At 37.3% G+C, this 19,289-nt stretch overlaps 1 protein-coding gene across 5 annotated transcripts in view; it reads left to right on the top strand.

Annotated features, from left to right (window-relative positions):
• GRM8 (glutamate metabotropic receptor 8) overlaps positions 1-19,289 on the top strand; it is a 710,606-nt gene that overhangs the window by 612,105 nt on the left and 79,212 nt on the right. For all 5 annotated transcript variants that reach the window (XM_023639611.2, XM_023639609.2, XM_023639610.2 and 2 more), the window contains exon 9: positions 5,724-6,659. In XM_023639611.2, coding sequence (XP_023495379.1) covers positions 5,724-6,659 — 936 coding nt within the window. The remainder of the gene's footprint in view (positions 1-5,723; positions 6,660-19,289) is intronic.

The raw sequence follows: 19,289 nt of genomic DNA, 5'->3' as shown, positions 1-19,289 counted from the left end.
AGGGATCCGGGCCCGCAAACCCCAGGCCGCTGAGAAGCGGAATGTGAGCACTTAACTGCTGCGCCACCAGGCTGGCCGCTAAGCCTATTGATTATATGAGAAAAGCTTTAAAAATACTCAGTTTCACTGGAAATGTTTGCGTATACAATCTGCCATTACATAAGTCAGATGAAGAGCTGGGTTTTGGAGAGTGGGGTAGCAAACTAGTCACCCAAATGATTATTAATACTATGCTTACTTATAGAGCAAGATGAAAAGAGCTAATAAAGAATGGTATGACTAGATATCAAATATCCATAAAGATCTGCACAATTTTCCCACATGTATAGTAATTGCATTAATGAAGATATCACTTAATATGTCCAGAAAACACTAATAAAGGTATCATGTTGAGTGACAGTTTTGCAATGAATATGGAAATGAGTAATTATAATGGGGCCTTTAATTGGGAAACATTCTTGTAGTCCTTTTTTCAGGAGTTATTAAAACTACACAGAAGAAAACTATTCTATAGAAATAATGTCTGTTTAAAGAATTTATGAAGCATTACTCTAGATTGGTCTAGAAAGAGTAAAAAGTGTAAGCACACTCACTCAGAAAGTTTTGGTTTTGTGGTTGTTGGTGTATTTGTCTGCAGTAATAACAAGATATGGCAGCAGAAAACAGTTGATGGCTCACATTCTATGAAATGTAGTGGATTGGAGCCTACAGAACGAATCGCTGTCAGTGAACATTGTGAAGATGGGAACGGGCTATGGTTTTAGCCCTGGAAGATCGATGTGTATAATTGTCATCCATTTGTTAGACTATGCGTTTTAGACAGAAATAATTTTAATCAGAATATTGTCAAAGATGAAGAAGACAAATTTTTTAAATGCATAGATATGTTTCCTCTTTATACTCATTATGAAAGATGGTATATTCACAACTAGAGGCACTCACAACCAGAATATACAACTATATATACTGGGGGGATTTGGGGGTGATAAAGCAGAAAAAAAAAAAGAAAGAAAGATGGTATAATTTGTTAATATAGCAATGTAAAAGGGTTGAGTGATCCTTGTTTATGCTTTGTAGCACAATTGTGAAAATCAGGCAGTTTAATTTACTCTCAAGTAGTATTGTTTGTAATTGCCATTTAGCAACATATGTAAAATAAAATTTCTCAAATATTAATATATTTACAAGATTCTGATTAAAGCATTTGCTATTTGTCATTCTTTAAGATGGATATTGATTGGTTCCCAGACTTCAACTTTGACATCAAAATCCAGTATAGTTATACATAATAGATTCCTTGATGAAAATGGAGTCATGTATATTTAGCATGTACATTTAAAATGTTTATTAAAATACACTTAATCTTTCTCCGTTATATTAAAAATGTCACACGTATTGCTTGAAAGTATTGTTTTTTACTTAAAGAAAATTCACAACTCTTAAAAAAATTCTATATCCCATTAGTTTATAACTTTATTTTTTATTTATAAAAATATTTTTCTATTAGTTCAGTACACAGAAAACTGATCAAGGAAAATTTAATATTGAGCTTATAATGATAAATATTTATCCTATGTAATAAAGCTTATCTGGTATAAGTATATTTCTTTGTTAACAAGCTTTAGTTCCTTCTGGCAAATAAAGTGTATTGAGAATGAAGAAATTAAACATGTGATTAGACAAGCTGACCTTTAAGGTCTCTACCAGTCTTTAATGTTTCTGAGATTTTTTTGCTGCCTTTCTTTTTTTTACAGTTAACATAAATCTATAGAAGCCCCAAATAGAATGCAATTTTGGTTTTATAATAATTAGCTTTGAAATATAACCTTTGCAAAAAGTATTTTATTATAAGAGTCCATTAAGGTATAAAATCAATACTTGAGTCACTCAGTGAAGCATTTCATTTTTCTCAATATTTTTTAGAGAAGCCACTATATGCTTCAAATTTAACTTTTTTTTCTTTCCTAATGGAATCTTATAAGTAAATAAAAGAACTTTTCTAAATCATTAAATCCTAGTAGAAAATTAGCAGGGTTATGATAGATTGCTTTTCCTTTGTGTGAACAGACAGGGTAGATCTAATAGTGTTGAGTGGCCTTATGACACATGAAATAGCATTTACTTTCTCAAGAGAAGATGTTTGAAATGAAACATTCATGAATTCCCTACTCCACCTTGGGGAGATTTGACAGCCCTTTGCAAGTATTGAGCTTGGGGACTACAATTCTCTGCCCTCAACCATTCCCCTCACTCTCAAGAAAGGCAAGCATCTTTACTTAGTAGATCTATTCACGAGAACAATCCCAGTCACATAGTTCCTAAAGAGGAGGGAACCTTAAGAGTGATGAAAGAATATTGCTGACATTAGATACTTTGGGGCATTTTTTTGGTACATGACAACTGTCACTGGGTGTGCCTTCTCAGTAGAGTCCCAATAGATTACTACACTGGTAGTGGTCACAGAGTGGGTAAGCTTAATTTGAGCTGTATTAGTTTTCTATTGCTGCTTAACAAATAACTCCAAAATTTAGCAGCATAAAACAATACAAAATTTATTATCTCAGGCAGTTTCTGTAGTTCAGAAATTCAGGAGCAGCTTAGCTGTGTTGTTCTGGTTCAGGGTCTCTCATGAGGTTGCAGTCAAGATGTCAGCTGGGGCTGCAGTTGTCTGAAGGCTTGATTAGGGTCAGACAATCCTCTTTCTAGGTGGCTGCCTCACATGCCTGGCAAGATGGTGCTGGTTGTTGGCAGGAGGTCTCAGTTCCTTTCCATATGGCTGCTTGAGAGTTCTTCCTGGAGTGATTGATCCAAGAAAGAGCAAGGCAGAAGCCAAATGTCTTTTATGACCTAGCCTCAGAAATCACATTCGGTCATTTCTGGAATATGCTATTGTTTACATAAATCAGCCCTATTCAAAGTGAGAGAGGACTACATGAGTGCAGGAATTCCAGGAGATGAAGTTATTGGGGGCCATCTTAGAGTCAGACTACCACAGGGTATGGTAATTCTTCTTTTTGGGTTATTAATAGAGCTGGTCTTGGGAAAATAAGCTGTTTCTTGGGTTTGTTGTTTTGTTTAGTTTTCTTTAAACATTCCTTCAGCTCCCATTTCTGTGCCTCTTTGAGCAGCCCTCTATTTCCAGATCCCAGTACTTTCAACTTGGCCCCTTATTCCTCAGGGTTCTACTGTGGCACCCTTCTCCTCCTTCCTTCCCCACAAATTCAACAAGTATATGAGTGCAAATTGTTTATCCATCACTGTATGTTCACATCGGTGAACAAAATCACTCCCTTCATAGAGCTTACCTTTTATAGTAGCTGCTTTTCATAATAAGTGGTCTCCTGTGATCCATAATTTCCAGTTTTGTCTGATTAAAATTCTGCTAAAATTACTGTATATCTAATAAGGCAAATGTGATATTGTGATTTATAATAAATATATAGTTGGTCTTCCATTTAGTTCCTGGCACAGAACTCCTAAAATCCCTGGAATTTTCTGCGATAAGAGCGATAAAGGTATCTTTTGTTATGTTAATGAGGTGACATTTGGAAAGACCCTAGGTACCCTAAGGATGGGGCTGGTTGCCAGGGAAACCAACCAAGTGATTAGAGGATTTGAACTTTCGGCCTCTCCCCAGACCTCCAGGAGGGGAGAGGAGCTGGAGATTGAGTCAGTTGCTAATAATCAATGATTTAATTAACTATGCCTGTGCAATGAAACCTCCGTAAAAACCCAAAAGGATGGGGTTCAGAGAGCTTCCTGGTTGGTAAACAGGTTGTAGGGGAGGAAGACTTTTCCTCTACCTAAATGTGGGTTTGTCTGGCCAGAGAACGAATTAAATTCACATGAGACAGACTAGCAGGAGAAAATTAAACAAAGCTTTATGAGGACCATGGCCCCGGGCCTTTCTTCCCAAAGGAAGAAAGGGCACTGAAGAAGTGGGGTGCACAGAGTGGTTATATACCCCCAAACAGGATATTTCACATATGATTGAAATGTCCCTCCCACAATAGTCACAAGATTGCCCTGTTGGCACAGCGCTTGATGGACACAGCAGGAGGCAAGTCTATTGTCTTGAGCTGGGTGGTCACAGGTGAGAGCAGCAATCAGTCCCTAGCCTAAGGAAAGATGCTTAATCCTTAAAGAAATGCCAACGTTGGGAGGGAGAGCCGATCATGGGAGATTACCACACAAGTACAGTAAACAAAATGCAGATTTAAATCCTTGCCTTTGGCATTGATTAAGAGTTTCTAGAGAGAAGGTCATCCCTTTTCTTCTTCCTGGTCCAGAGAGAGAGGCACCTTACAGATAGAGATTTCCTTTACAATGTAAATATCTCCTAACAAAGGTCAAGCAAGTTCCACTCCTCAGAGCTCCTTGGCTGTCCCAGTTTATCAAAAGCAATCAGCCCCAAATAATCCTCATGCCAAAGAGACATATCTTGGGGTACCCATTTCCAGGTCCCCACAAGGTAGAGATTTGGGAAGAGTGGTACATTCAGAGAGCATGGAAGTTCTGCACCCTTCCCACATACCTTGCCCTATGCATCTCTTCCATCTGGCTGTGCCTGAGTTATATTCTTTTATAATAAACAGGTGATCTTGTAAGTAAAAATTGTTTCTGAGTTCTGTGAGCCACTCTAGCAAATTAATCAAACCCAAGGCGGGGGTCGTTGGAACCTCTAGTTCATAGATTGTTGGTCAGAAGCACAGGTGACAACTTGGACTTGAGACTGGCATCTGAAGTGGGAAAGGAATAGTCTTGTAGGACTGAGACCTTAACCTGTGGAATCTGATGCTATTTTCAGGTAGATGGTGTCAGAATTGAGTTGACTTATAGGATACCTGGCTGTTGTCTGAGAATTGCTTGGTGATATGGGAAACTGTCCCTCCTCCTACTCCCATGCACACAAACATTGGAACTGGGTCCAGAACCTTTGGTAAAAAAAATTTAAGATAAGAGTTCAATGATTGGCAGAATTCCCTTAAAACAATGCTTTCATTTTAATAGAAGTATTCTATGATTTAATCCAAAAGAGTAAGTACTTAAAGTAGAACTTTAAGGCCCTGAAGCAGATAGTAAGCACAATAGGAGGACACCCTCATTTCTAGCAATTTCAAAGCTTTAAACCACCTCGAAGAGTGCTTTTGTTCAATGGAAAACATTACCATCAAGCTCTCTCATTCAGTGTGGTCTTAAAACATTAATATAGTTATCACCATGAACACATGAGGAGTGTCAGAGATTAAAGTAGGTAGTTTTGCCATTTCTTTTCAAAATTGACAGCATGATTTGAATTTCTCCAAATATGTTGGAAAGACTTGGATCATTGTTTACGTATATGTTTATACTCTAAGCCAGTGTTTCAGGGATTCTGGCATTTATACTTGTGATTACCTCTAAAACATCTTTCCTTGGGACTTTTTTTTGAGTTTTAAAACTGTTTGGACTAATAAATCTTTCTCCAAATGTCAGATTGGTCAACATTGAGGAGGTAAATGGAAACTAATGACACTCATCAAGTTGATGATGTGAATGATTTATTGGAGCTAATCATTTAACACTTTCATAAAGTCAATATCAGGGAAAGAAACTGGACTCTTATTATGGTAAACTGTGTTTGTCCTGTCAGCATTCAGTGATTTATTACAAACCTGTGGCTAGGATTAGGATATTATAAATGGGGGAAAAATGGAAGGCTCATTAATTTTTTATACCCACAGGTGGAAGACATGCAGTGGGCTAACAGAGAACACACTCATCCGGCATCCGTCTGCAGCCTGCCCTGTAAGCCTGGGGAGCGGAAGAAAACGGTGAAAGGAGTCCCTTGCTGCTGGCACTGTGAGCGCTGTGAAGGTTACAACTACCAGGTGGATGAGCTCTCCTGTGAACTTTGCCCTTTGGATCAGAGACCTAACATCAACCGCACAGGCTGCCAGCTTATCCCCATCATCAAACTCGAGTGGCATTCTCCCTGGGCTGTGGTGCCTGTGTTTGTTGCCATACTGGGAATCATCGCCACCACCTTTGTGATCGTGACCTTTGTCCGCTATAATGACACACCTATTGTGAGGGCTTCAGGACGCGAACTTAGTTACGTACTCCTAACAGGGATTTTTCTCTGTTACTCAATCACCTTCTTAATGATTGCAGCACCGGATACAATCATATGCTCCTTCAGACGCATCTTCCTGGGACTCGGCATGTGTTTCAGCTATGCAGCCCTTCTTACCAAAACAAACCGAATCCACCGAATATTTGAGCAAGGGAAGAAATCTGTCACAGCACCCAAGTTTATTAGTCCAGCCTCCCAGCTGGTGATCACCTTCAGCCTCATCTCCATCCAGCTCCTGGGAGTGTGTGTCTGGTTTGTTGTGGACCCCCCACACATCATCATTGACTATGGAGAACAGAGGACTCTTGACCCAGAGAATGCCAGGGGAGTGCTCAAGTGTGACATTTCTGATCTCTCGCTCATTTGTTCACTGGGGTACAGTATCCTCCTGATGGTCACTTGTACTGTTTATGCCATTAAAACGAGAGGTGTTCCAGAGACTTTCAATGAAGCCAAACCTATTGGATTTACCATGTATACCACCTGCATCATTTGGTTAGCTTTCATTCCCATCTTTTTTGGTACAGCCCAGTCAGCAGAAAAGGTAAGTGGCAAGAATGCATTTGCCAACCCCTTTCCGGGATTTACCTTCTTCTTTAGGCTGCTTTCCCTCTTTTCTTTTTGGCTCATTTATATTCTCCCAAGATGCTTTGGTCTATGTTATTCTTATATAGAAATAGTCTTATATAGAAATATCCCTCAAGGTCATTTTGCTTTGAATATGTTTTCACTAAGGCTGATTTTCCATGAAGAACATTTTAATGTGTCCTCCTTGACAAGGCTGAAGATTGGCAGAGGTCACATCACTTTCTGGGTCTCTCTTCCAAGCTCTGTTATCTACTAACATAACTGTTCTTTTCCAAATGTTAATTAAAAGAGGAAAGGATAAAGTGCAGACATGATTCACAGGGGTGAGCTATCCCAGAGAGATCCCAATGCATGACAAATACCTCTTTTTCCGGTTCTAATGTGACTCTGGATAAAAGCTTATTAATTATGATGGTTTTAGTCATGGAAGCAGAGTTTATGGTAAAACAACAGTAACAAAAAGAAACCAAATGGCTTAGTTCACTCTGACCCATCTGACTTATTTCTCCTCAGCCCCATTCTTATTTCTTTTCCATATGTAGAGGATAATGGCAAGGGATTAAAGAAGATAGCAATGGGTAATTATGTAATGCAGTTGATAAGTTTTTAAGAGGTGGAAATCAATTGAATCTGCTGAAATAATTTTCTTTAGTCACTAATCTTCCATTAATCTTTTCCACATAAAGCACCGCAAGTAAAGAACGTCTATATGTGAAAGGGAGTGAATGCTGAACTGGGTGTATGTAGTTGTATGTATAGAAAAGCAGAGAACTAATGTTCACCACGAATTCCAAGGTTTGGGTAGTGTGATGGAGACAAGCCAGCTGATAAAGCAAAGACAAATACTATCTTTCTGTAATGGATAGCCCTTCAGCCCTAATGTGCATATGAGAAAGTCCTTTCTCAGAGTGAAGATTTAGAGATTTTTTTCATCTTCCATCATCAGAAGATGTGAGGAAATCATGCATCCTGTAGACGACTACATTCTCTAGTCTCTAATATTCCAAGTGAGGTCCTGCATGACTTTTAAAATCCCAACTAATCCAGGGGAAAAGGTAATAAACAAGGGCATGGAGAACTCATTCATATGAACATTCATGCCTTACTAGATCAATGTGGCCTTCAGCCATGTTTGGACAAAAATGTACTTCAGCAAACCTGCTGCTGAATAGAGCAACTTTGCCCTGGGTTCCAGCCCTGCGACCTTCCATGACTTGGATGGCCTGGTGGATATCTGTGAATATTTTATGTAGGACCAACCGTGTGGCAGGAAAGTAAAGACAGTTTGGGACTCTAAACCTAATATCTAGAAAACATTATATTTTGACATGCGGATGGGAATTTATTAGGATCAAACTTGTAAATTTAATGTAGGAAAAAATGTGTGAACTGGAAAATAAGTCTCTCATAGTCTATTGGGTCTGTTTTGATAAGGTTAGTTGGACCAGTCAGGGCAAAATAATGTTTTTCAGAGTCTGGAAATGCCTGCATTGTGTGAATTATTAATAACATCAACTAAAGTGGAATTTGCATTTGTGTTTGAGTCTAAGACTGCCTTTTTTTATATACTGTTTGATCTGGAGAGGGCCATATGTAGTTTATTTTGCTTTCTTGTGGACAATAAATATTTAACCAAACAAAATCTCCTGAGCTCTGACATCTAACTTCCTTTTCTTTTTTCTTTCTCTTCCTTTACATTTCATAAATTACAGGCTACTCTTACTTTTCATATTGTGACTTCCAAGGATGTGGTGGGGCAAATACAAAATGCTCATAAGATCTCTTTTCTATTCGGATAAGTCTTTCAGTGCCTCAATTTTTAGAATAAATAAAATCATGGTCCTACATCAAGCTATTGGATATCAGTATGATAGTTCAAATATACATCATACTAAGAAGTTTTTTTTAAGGTAATTGAGAAAATGATCATTGTCTCTGAGAATAAGAGCTCTGCAGAGTTGCAGCTGCTCTCTGAGGAGCAGCGAGGGAGATAGTAAGAGTTTCAGGATGAAATGGACATATGAATATGCCAGACGGTACATCTACCTGAAAACCTGGAATTTAATGTATGTATTTATGGGTGTGGATATATCCATGCGTATAGAGATAAGACTGAATGTGGCTGGATGAAATTTCTTTTTCTTTCTTAGCTTTGTGGAATCAAAGTAAGTCAAAGAAACACATTGTAAGACAAATTATAAAACATGTTAATTGGAATTTAATTTGTATTCATGACATGATTGAATGTGGAAAAAACTGACGAAATCAATAAGAAACACTAATGTTAGGAATTTTCAGAATGTTGTAAAGTCTCCAAATTATTTAGTTAGTCTTAGACTTGCTGCATTTAGACCAACTCTACATCGAGAGCTATTATATTATAAGTAGCTAAGATTTTGCTATTGAGTTACTTTATATAACACACTTATGTGTCATCCTAACACTTCACATTAAAATTTGCTACCTGCTATTCTTTGTGAAAATATCTTTTATTATTCAAAACAATGCACAAAATGCTTGAGAATATTTATTTTTTCACATTGCTAAAATTATTGACTCAGATATCAGAAGTGTATGAGACTTTTATATCTCTAAAAGAAGGCATTAAATAAGTTTTATTGACTTTGGAGTTCAAAAGAGCTGGTCAATCCCCCAGTCTCATTTATAATGCTCAGACAATCAGCCTCACGTTATCAACTTGAAGTGTTTGCAACAGTTAGGCAGCACACACATCCATTAATTCAGCAGATCTTTATTGAGCATTGTGTCCAGCATAGTGCTAATTATTGAGCCCATGTCAGTCTGCTTCCCTGAGCCTTCCTTGTAAGGCTCAGTCTGGCTCCCAGCCAATGTCTGCCTGACTCCTGCCAGCACCAGTGAGGTGTCCGCTCAAGGACAGAAGAAGATCAAGCTCAAGGGCAGGGAGATATGGTGAGGAGTCAGATGTGAGATGAGAAAGCAAAAAAGAAAACTGTGAATCCTGTAACTATACATCAGCAACATAGAATTTATAACATGGAAGGCAGCAGAGGAGCAAAATTTATTCCAGAATGCATTTAATTATGCTTCATAGAGTAATGTCTACAGAAGAAGACTTCTCTAACCATGTAGGTCTCTCTGAAATTACAAGAGAAGTAGGAATAAAAAGTAAAATAAGTTGAATAATTTAGACAGATGTTTTGGAAAACATCTGAGTAAAATTAAGTTATAAAGGGACATTTACGGCATGCATGAAGACAGCTCTCTAAAAGATGTCTTCATTCAATGATAAAACTCCACTTAATTTCCCCACACTTTTTTTTACAAGATTTCAAAATCAAGGTGAATCATGTTTTTTCCAAAAGATTTGAATGGCATCATTTATTAGCTGGGCACCTACTTCTGCATTCTACTAAATCATAGTATAAATGCGCTTATTCTTTTCCTATAGAAAAGTTGTGTGAAGGAAAGGTGGACTTGCCGAGGCGTGGACATGGACTAACACAAACTCTTATAGTTGTGTTGAAAAGACAAAAGAATTAAAATATAATTAATGTAATGGTCAGGAAAAGAATCCTCAAGGATGGTTAGGGGCTGTTAGGATGGCAGAAATCTCTAAAATACATATTTTTCCATCTCTAATTAGGCTCATAAAACCAAGATAATCAGACAAAGGTTATGACACTGCCAAGATCCACAGAAACCAGTGCTTCAACCAGAGCACTGGATGAAAACAAAACAAAATACCCTCAAAATAGAAAAGAAAATAAAACTTCAAAGTGTCAAAAAATAACCCATATGTCCCTAACCAGCCTTTCTTTCTTCACTCTCTGGATGAACAGTGTGGCATCGATCTAGAAGCTCAAGTCAGAAACCTGGGAGTCATCTTAGACTCCTCTCTTTACTCACACCCACCCCTTTATTTCCTCCTCTGACTTTCAAATTCTGTCCTTTGTAAATTCATGGAGGGTAAGCAGTGTCTCACTGATGTGTATCTGAATGAATATGTCTCTTAACGTAGAACCTTTCAAGTGATACATTCTCAATAAGTGACTATTGAATGAATGAATGGAGTGTGTTGCTCAATAATGATCTAATATAATAACATAAATGCTTATTTATGATTTAAGTTAGACTATGGCATAATGGGAATCTTATGTGTACATCTTATTGTGATCCCCATTACAACTTTTTTTCCTGAAAAATAAGTTTTCTCATTTAAATGATGGGCCATGTACATTTCTTTTAAAATTTTATTAGTATCTCTTATTCTGAAATAGGGCTATTAAATATTCAGAGAGAATGCAAAAAGGAATTCTTGTAGTTGTCCTTAGTTCTATCTAAAATACATAAAGCAAAGGAGAATTGATGCGATTATGCAGATGCTTTTCCCATGTCATCCCTCCCTCATTCTTTTACTGTATCTGTCTGTTGAAGGGTAGAAGAGGGTAGGGGTACAGGGGTGAATGAGTGGAGTAAGGAAGAGCATGAGCTCTGGAGTGAGAGGACTTGGGTTCAAATCCCAGCTCTGCTAAACTAGCTGAGACAATGTAGGCAAGTGACTAAATTTGTACAGATAGTAAGAAATTCCCCCAGAGAATGCAAACTCAGGTATAAAGCAATGTAAAGCAATCATCTGCTGTCTATGCCCAGCCCTGTTCTCAAACTATGGCAGACTTGAGTTCATATCCTCTAGGAAAGGGCGGAAGATGATTGACCTAAAAAAATCCTCTTGTCCCATTGTGGTGTTTTTGTACTGATAGGTACTTCATGGTAGTTTTGCTGAGAGTTACATGATATGAGTCATGAAATGTGTTTAGCACATGATAAGCAATCAATAAATGTTGGCTATTATTACTATTAGGCTATATTTCGTGAAGGCAAGAACCTTATTTCAGTTTGCTCACCGTCATATCCTTGGCACCTAGCTTAAAACCAGGCCCGAAATAGGTTCTCCAAAAAATATTGTTTTATAACTAAATACATTCAAATTTATCCAGATCATTGCCTCAATTTCTCCAGCCATTTAGACCATGACTGTGCAGACTCAACTAGAAGTGTTTCTCAAACATAGGGGTTTGCCTAAGGGTGGACATCATACAGATTACAGAACTTAAAGAGGGAGACATGAATCTGTAGGACTAGGGGAAAGCAAAGAGAGAGTTGCTCCTGAGGCAATGTGTAACTGCCTTCATATGTTTAGCAAAAATATTGGAAGAAAGCAAAGTGTCATCAGAAAGCAGTTGCTGGAATACTTAACGCTAAAATTTGAAAAGTGAATAATTCTAACAAGAGCTGTGAGAGGCCGTTCTGAAAACAATAGTAAAATACCTGCTTTAAGGGATAGTCCAGATGAAAAAAAGAATAGCTTGCGAAACCTGAGTTAAGAGGTCAATATAACCTGGACCACAATGGAGGATATTTTCAGAATAGATCAGACCAGAGGTAGGTCTCCAGCCACACCTGTCTCCTACCTAACATCTCTCCACTTCCTTAGAAAGAGGGAAGTGGAAACGATTATCAGTCTCCATCTTGTGTGTTTGTAATTCTTGTAAACTGCATAGTGTTTTCTCTCCTTGTTGGCTTACAGTCACTTAAAGCTGATCCGTTTGAAGGCTTCATGACGTCCCAAGTTAGAGAACTATTTCAGGTGTTGTGATAGATTGTGTCTGGGCAAGATCAGTCATCCCAGACTGTTGAATCAACTCTGGAAGGGGAAAACCAAATAAGCAGGGAAAAAGAAACAACAACTAGAAAAGAGAACATTTATACAATCTCGCTTACGTACTCAGCTAAAATGACAGCTTGTAAAGATAGAGAAGAGAGTCGAGAGCATGGTATAGGCAAGACTGTGAGGTCACTCTCCCAGGGAATGCTGCCTTAGCCAGGCTTTTTACTTTTTTCCTTTTGTGCTATAAGTTACTGCCACAGAAAATTACCAATTTACATATTTAGGGCAATTCTTTTGGGTCGCGCCTATCTTATTCGACAGCACAAAGAAATATTTGCTCAGTAAACCTTGCTCAGATTCCATGATCTGACTTTTTTGGGCTCTGAGGAATCTGTGGGGCCTAGGGCTACTTAATTTAAATATTTTGTTGTTAGTGAGATTGATGTATTTACATATTCATCTTTTTTTAAATTAAAATTGAGTTTACAAAGAATTTGAATTTTCTATACCTAAACTACAATAATTTAATCAACTAGACAATTTGATAGTCAACCTGGGAATTTAGTCCTAGAGCTAACACATCTCATTAAAATGGGTTAGCTTTCTTAATATGATTGAAATGCTAGAATACTAGATTTGATTAAGACTAAAATGTGAATTTTTCAGAGTAATAGTGACCGTGACGTTATTTCAAAGTGTTTAAGGGGAATGCCATTCAAATAGTCTTAATTTTTTTCCATATAGACAGAACTTTAATGACATCCCAGACTGTTGATAGTAGAGAATGCAGTGACTAATTTACTTATGTAACTTCAAATTGCATTTTCCATGATTCAGTAGATGCTTATGTCTCGTGGAGCACACAGGGTGCCAGGAAGAGCAGATTGCAAGCAAATAGTTCCTTTTGGCTGTAACCATATACACATTTTTATGTTCAGAAATTTTTAAAACTCTCTAAATGCAGTATCACATAGGTTAGTACCACTCATCCCAAAGTGTAGTAAATATTCAACCAAATATTAGTATAAATTCCAGACTATTTAAAATAAATGCAAAGCAGGTTTATTTGCATCATTAAGAGAAATACAATAAAAGAAAATTAGTTTGGCTTCTGGTTCAAGATATAGACTGGCACAAACATATATATCCCTTCCCTCTAAGGTAATGGTGAAATGAAAAAAGTAAGAAAGAGAAAAAGAAGGAAAGAAAAGAAAAAGAAAAAAAATGAAAGTAAAAAGGAAGAGAGGGAAGAAGGTAGGGGAGAGAGAGAGAGAATGAGAGGCAGCCATTATATCTTTGGAGCCAATATTAGTTAAAACAATTTGAGAAAATCCTGAAAAATGAAAGTCAAATGGGTCTGATTTATGTAAAAATTAAAGGAGGGAAAGCATCATGCAAGAAACATAAGTGGTTCTTACCATAGGAGTCCCAAATAACATCCAAACCTAAACTTGACATGAATACCTGAAGCAGGTATTGGAGTGACCATCAGGAAATTTATTTAAAGAGCTGCCTTTCAAAATAGCTGGGCCAGTTTGGCCCATCACTTCCTCATTCTGCTCTAACTTTCCATTTGGGGGAGCGCAGGTTAAAATTACAGAATTCTACTCTAAAGAAAGGGAACTATCTGATGATAGAACTACCTTATGCTCCTCATGTGGGCATAAGACACTGAAAGAGAAACAGCTGAATTTGAAGTAATCTTCTTTCAGACAGACATGGACAATTGTGAAATAGGAAATGCAGCTTCTATAAAGAATGGAAATATGATAAGTTTTTCTACTCTTAGAATAATTTCCTCCTGGAGAACGTCCCCAGTCTGCTTTCTTGCCTGTATTCATGTATCTTTAAGAGAAGCTGGTCAGGTCCAAACAATCACAATCTTACAGAGATCTGTAGTCTGCCTTTCCATCCAAGGACAATGGACCCCACCAGTAATCCTTATCAATCAGCCAGGCCCTTCAATCATAATTATATATCAACAGCCAAGGATGTCATGATAACTGAAGAAAGCCAATAGCATAATTTAAAAAGACAAACACACACACACACAAATAAAAAACAAAACCAGAGGGTATTCAGAAAATATAAGAGAATATTTTATAAATGGTGTTTTACTTAGCATTCCAAGAGAGAATCAAGAGAATATTGAACATACACACATATATAGGTTACTACGGAAAAGATTAACCAGATAGTAAGAAAATGACCCTGGAGGTTAAAATTATGAATGTGAAAATGGAAAGCTGAACATCTTAAACATGGGATGGCTAGGGTTAAAGATTAGAGTGACTATCTGAAGGGTAAAATGATAGGTAAAACCGAAAAGGAAAAGGACAAAAGTGAAAACAGGAAAATTTGAAGAGAAGTTAGAAGATGTTGAGCAGAATCCCAACATATATCTAATAAACATCCCAGAAGGAGAAACAGAGACAACAGAAGGGGAAGGAATGATCTAAAAAGATAACAGAAGCAAAGTTTCACAAGCTCAAGAAAGACAATTCTTAAAATTGAAAGGGCCACATATTTCAATAAAATGTCTCCAGTTGAGAAAAAATTCTAAGAGCTTTCAGAGGAGGGAAAAAGGATACCTATTGTTACCAAAAGTTCGGTCTCTGATCCCAATGCCAATCCAAATAATGAGAACAGAGTCTTGAATGAAAAATAAAAGCTTTACTTTGCCAGGCAGAGGGAGCACAGCAAGGGCTAGTGCCTCAAAAATTGCTAGCTCCCTATTAAGAAACAAGTAGGAGTTTTTATTTAGGTTTTAGGTAGGGGTGAGGGGCCATGGACTTCTTAGTCAGTGTTTTCCCATTGGCCTATATTTGGGGCTGCTTCCAGCAGAGGAGACAAAGGATTTTTCAGATGAGTGTCCTTGGCTGTTTATCTCCATGGTGGAAGGTAGACTCTGACATCAGGAAGCCAAGGAATTGGGCTTGGGAAGCTTTGGTCTCTCGATATTCTCCGCACATTAGTTTCTCTGTGAAAGAACTTCAGGGTCCTCTGATTAGCTACAACTTTAGTGGGAGCACAGCTTGAGGCCATCTGGGCTTTAACAATTTATAACTTCTATTTGGTTGTAAAGCTCAAGGAGTCAGAGGTTAAAGAAATAAGCATTTACATGTGAGCATAACTCAAGAACCAGGGAACTGGAAATGTGTGCTTTTAGTTTTAACCCATATATGCTGGGTTCACTGAAGGGGAACCAATTTCAGAGCTGATATTGACTAAGAGCTGGTAACATAAGGAATGAAAATCAGAACTCTCATGAATTCCTGGATTCTGGAAGGCAATGAGCAAAGACTTCCTGAGGGAAAAGTATTTTAAACTTACAATTGGATAGCCAGCCAAGCTATCAATCATTGTGAGCTAAAAATGTATGTGAAAAATCCGATGCCTACATATCTTCTGTATGAATTATTCTAGATGTAATCCAACAAAATAAAAAAAAAGCATATCTGATATGAGACAAATAACAGTGGCAATTGCATATGATCTAGAAGAAACGAGGAAATTTAAAAAGGAATTGTCGAAGGATCTAACAGACCCTAGTGTCTAATTACCCTTTAGAAGGCAGGGTTCTAATAATTATATTTATTCCTTTCTGCAAGTTCAGTCATGCTTCTCGGATGAATCTGAAGGGAATAATATTTAGTAGCCAATTACCTTTTGTATTGGTCTTACATTGTTAGAAGAAATCTAGAAAAAAAATATGGAAATGTTAATTTGTCTACTGAAGTGAATATAAATATGATAAACCCTGCTAAAATGAAAATAATAATATAACTTTAAAAAATTGAGAGGTGCCTGAGATGGGGCAATGGAGAGGGCAGTCATGCAAGCACACTAATTCATTCTCTTTTTGCTGTGAGCAGTCCCCAGATAAGACCTAAAATTCATAGCTTAAGAGATATAAATGCATTATCTAAACAACAGCAAAGACAAAACAAAAAACCGTTCAAACATGTTAATTCTATAGGCTAGCATCAGGATATGGGGAGATGGGTGATGGAGGGTTTTTATTTTATTTAACGAGTACTTAGATTTATTTTATTTAATAAAGAAATCTACATGATAAAAATAGAAATCACTGCATACAGAATGGTTTAAGTGAAAGTCTCAAGAAAAACTTGTCTAAGACAACATTAATGTGCATTTTCATACTAGGGACTTTTGGTGTGTCATATGTATTTTGAGAAAATCTTTTAGATGGAGAAATGAGGGAGTGATTTTGAATTTGTTAAAATGACTCAAGATCTTTGGTTGTCACAGTTTATGAATTTCCTCTTCTTTACGTTAATGCCATTATTAAATAAATATTTTTAAGGGCCATAATTAAGTATCAGCTTACAACTGGTGATTTCATTTCATCAAAAATATTTATTAAATGTTTGCTATACGCAAGGACCTTTGTTAAGTACTTAAGGAAAATGCAAAGATGAGTAAGAAGTTTGCTATCAAGTTGTTTAGGGTCAAGTAAGGCACCAAACCAAGCACAAACCAAGCACAATGATGACTGGCAGAAGGCAGAGTGGCATAATGGAGGCGAGGTGCCTAGCATGATGTCTCGGGCCAGGGATGGCAACAGGAGGAAGGTAACATGTCCTTTTGAGGGATTGACAAAGTCTCCATGAAGAGCGTGGGAATCAAATAGGCCTTGAAGGGTAGAGAAAAACAGATGGAAGCAGGCTCCTAGGCATTGGGAGCAGTGGGTTTGAACTATCAAAAAGCGGAAGTCGGGGCATTGCATGTAAAACCTGTGACTGAACAACTTTCCTGAGTTTGCATAGTCACCAGGAGAGCTGAGTGACCCCATGCCCTGATTTGCCCTGTTGTTAACAGCACTCCTTTAACTCTGAAAAAGTATTTCCCAGTGTGGGCTATAAATTATATGATTACCCACAAAATAAGGCTAGTCAGATAATTGGCAGCCATTTTGCTGTGGGACTTAGCCCAAGTTTGTGCTTCATTTCCTGGGGACACGAGTATATTTGAATCTTCCTGAGTATGGCTGTATTCTCAGCACAATTACATTTTGCGAGATTTCTCTGCCAGGGGTGAGTCAGGTGAATTGTAGCGTGCAAGGATAAGGAAAAAGACAATAACAAGATTATAGAAGAAATCAAGGTAAGAAATAATGGGGGCTTGACATGTGGCAGTGGAAGTGGAAAGAGACTCGTTTCCAATTGAATCGGGAACAGAAGACAGAGTGGGAGGCGAGGCCCCTGCAGTGTATGGTCTGTGTCTGTGTATGTGATTCCAAACTTTCTCTGTGTCTGCCAGAAGGACTCTATCTAATCGGACTTCAAGAAAGAGCCTGGAGCTTTCTGGCTGGTCTGAGCTAAAGGAGAGAAAGCAATTCTTTTAAATTGCTGATGATTGCATCTAGCCAAGGATGGAGAAGGATATTTGGGCCCAAAATAGTGAAGTTGGATAAAAATCAGTCTGTGTGGATAAAAGCAAAGATGAGGGTACACGAACAAGAATATCTGAGGGACTATGATTTTCAGTAAACAAATCTGCTACATAATATGCAGATGAATTTTGATCATTGAAATAAAAAGGCAAACTGTTTGGAAAGAAAAGTCAAATAATTTCTAAATGATTATGAATCCAACTTCAATATATAATGACCATTGTCAATATGTAAATTTGGATGTTAAACCAATTTTATATTCTAGTAATCTTTGGCAGATTTTAGGATAATCTTGATTTTCTCTGCTTGTCATGTTTGTGACCAAATTCATTTAAATTTTTTTTCTTTACTATATGTCTCATTTTTGTGTAACTTTGGGCACCTTGCATATAAAATCTGAATAAACCAATTTCAGTTATATTGCTATTTCTCTTTAAAATCATTTCTAAAAAGTTATGTATTGAGTCTATGAGGTAATCAGCAAGATTCTGTGTTCTGGATCTTGTTCACAGGGAATAGTTTTGAACCAGTGAAAACACACAACACCAATTATATGGGATTTTGTTTGTTTTGTTTTGCTTTAAAGATGACTTAGGTTATTCTCATTTTGAAAAAAAATCTTTTTGGTTCAAAAACAGCAATCAGTTGAATGTTTTCATTGGAATTGTAGACTCACTGAGTTATTTGTTCAGTCAAGTGTATTTCTGGAAAAATACCAAGGAACGTAATGTTTTCTGCTGTCTGTTAGCGCAAATGCTGTAGAATATAGCCCTATATAACCTTTGTGTGTATATAGAAACACATACATTTCACACATACATATAAACATAGCTTTGTAGAAGATTTCATGTTCTCGGGCAAGATTAAATTTCATGCTTCTCCTGCCAGCTGTTTTCTCTCAAATCCTCATCTACACAAATTGAATTGAATTGAAAGTAGTATTGGTGGATTGTGAGCCTGTCATAAAACCATAAAGTGTTTACATCAGCAGACAGCTTATCACTGTAGCACTGCCCTTTCTTCAACAAAATACTTTCCCCATGCTAAAATGTCCAAGCAAACCACAATTTATTGAACATTTGGCTACATTGCCTACTTGTTAAGAACTGACAATGACAAGCATGAAATAAACAATTACATTTGGAATGAAAAAGAAAAATATATGTAAAAGGTGGCAAGAAAAACAGCAATGAGTAGAGGCAGTCAGTACCATAGGATTATAAAGTATAGGTCTCCAAATAAGGCCGTCAAATTACTTATTCCTATTTCACTTATTATTTTATACTGTATTTTATGTACAGAACATGCATACATTTGTGATTGCTAATGATATCCCCATCTTATATTTTCCCTTCCCCTACACTGTGGGAAACCATGTTGCTTTGAATCTGTTTTTGTTTCTTTGTCTCTTTGATCTCATCTTCCGTCTACTCAACCTGCCCCTGATTTTGGCCTTTCTCCTAGGCACCATTCCCCTGAAGCACTCATCATTCATATGGCTTCTGCAATAAAACTACACT

This window comes from Equus caballus, chromosome 4 (assembly GCF_041296265.1).
Source record: "Equus caballus isolate H_3958 breed thoroughbred chromosome 4, TB-T2T, whole genome shotgun sequence".
NCBI lineage: Eukaryota > Metazoa > Chordata > Mammalia > Perissodactyla > Equidae > Equus > Equus caballus.
Note: the sequence above shows the minus strand (reverse complement) of the source record. Positions and strands in the feature narration are given on the sequence as shown.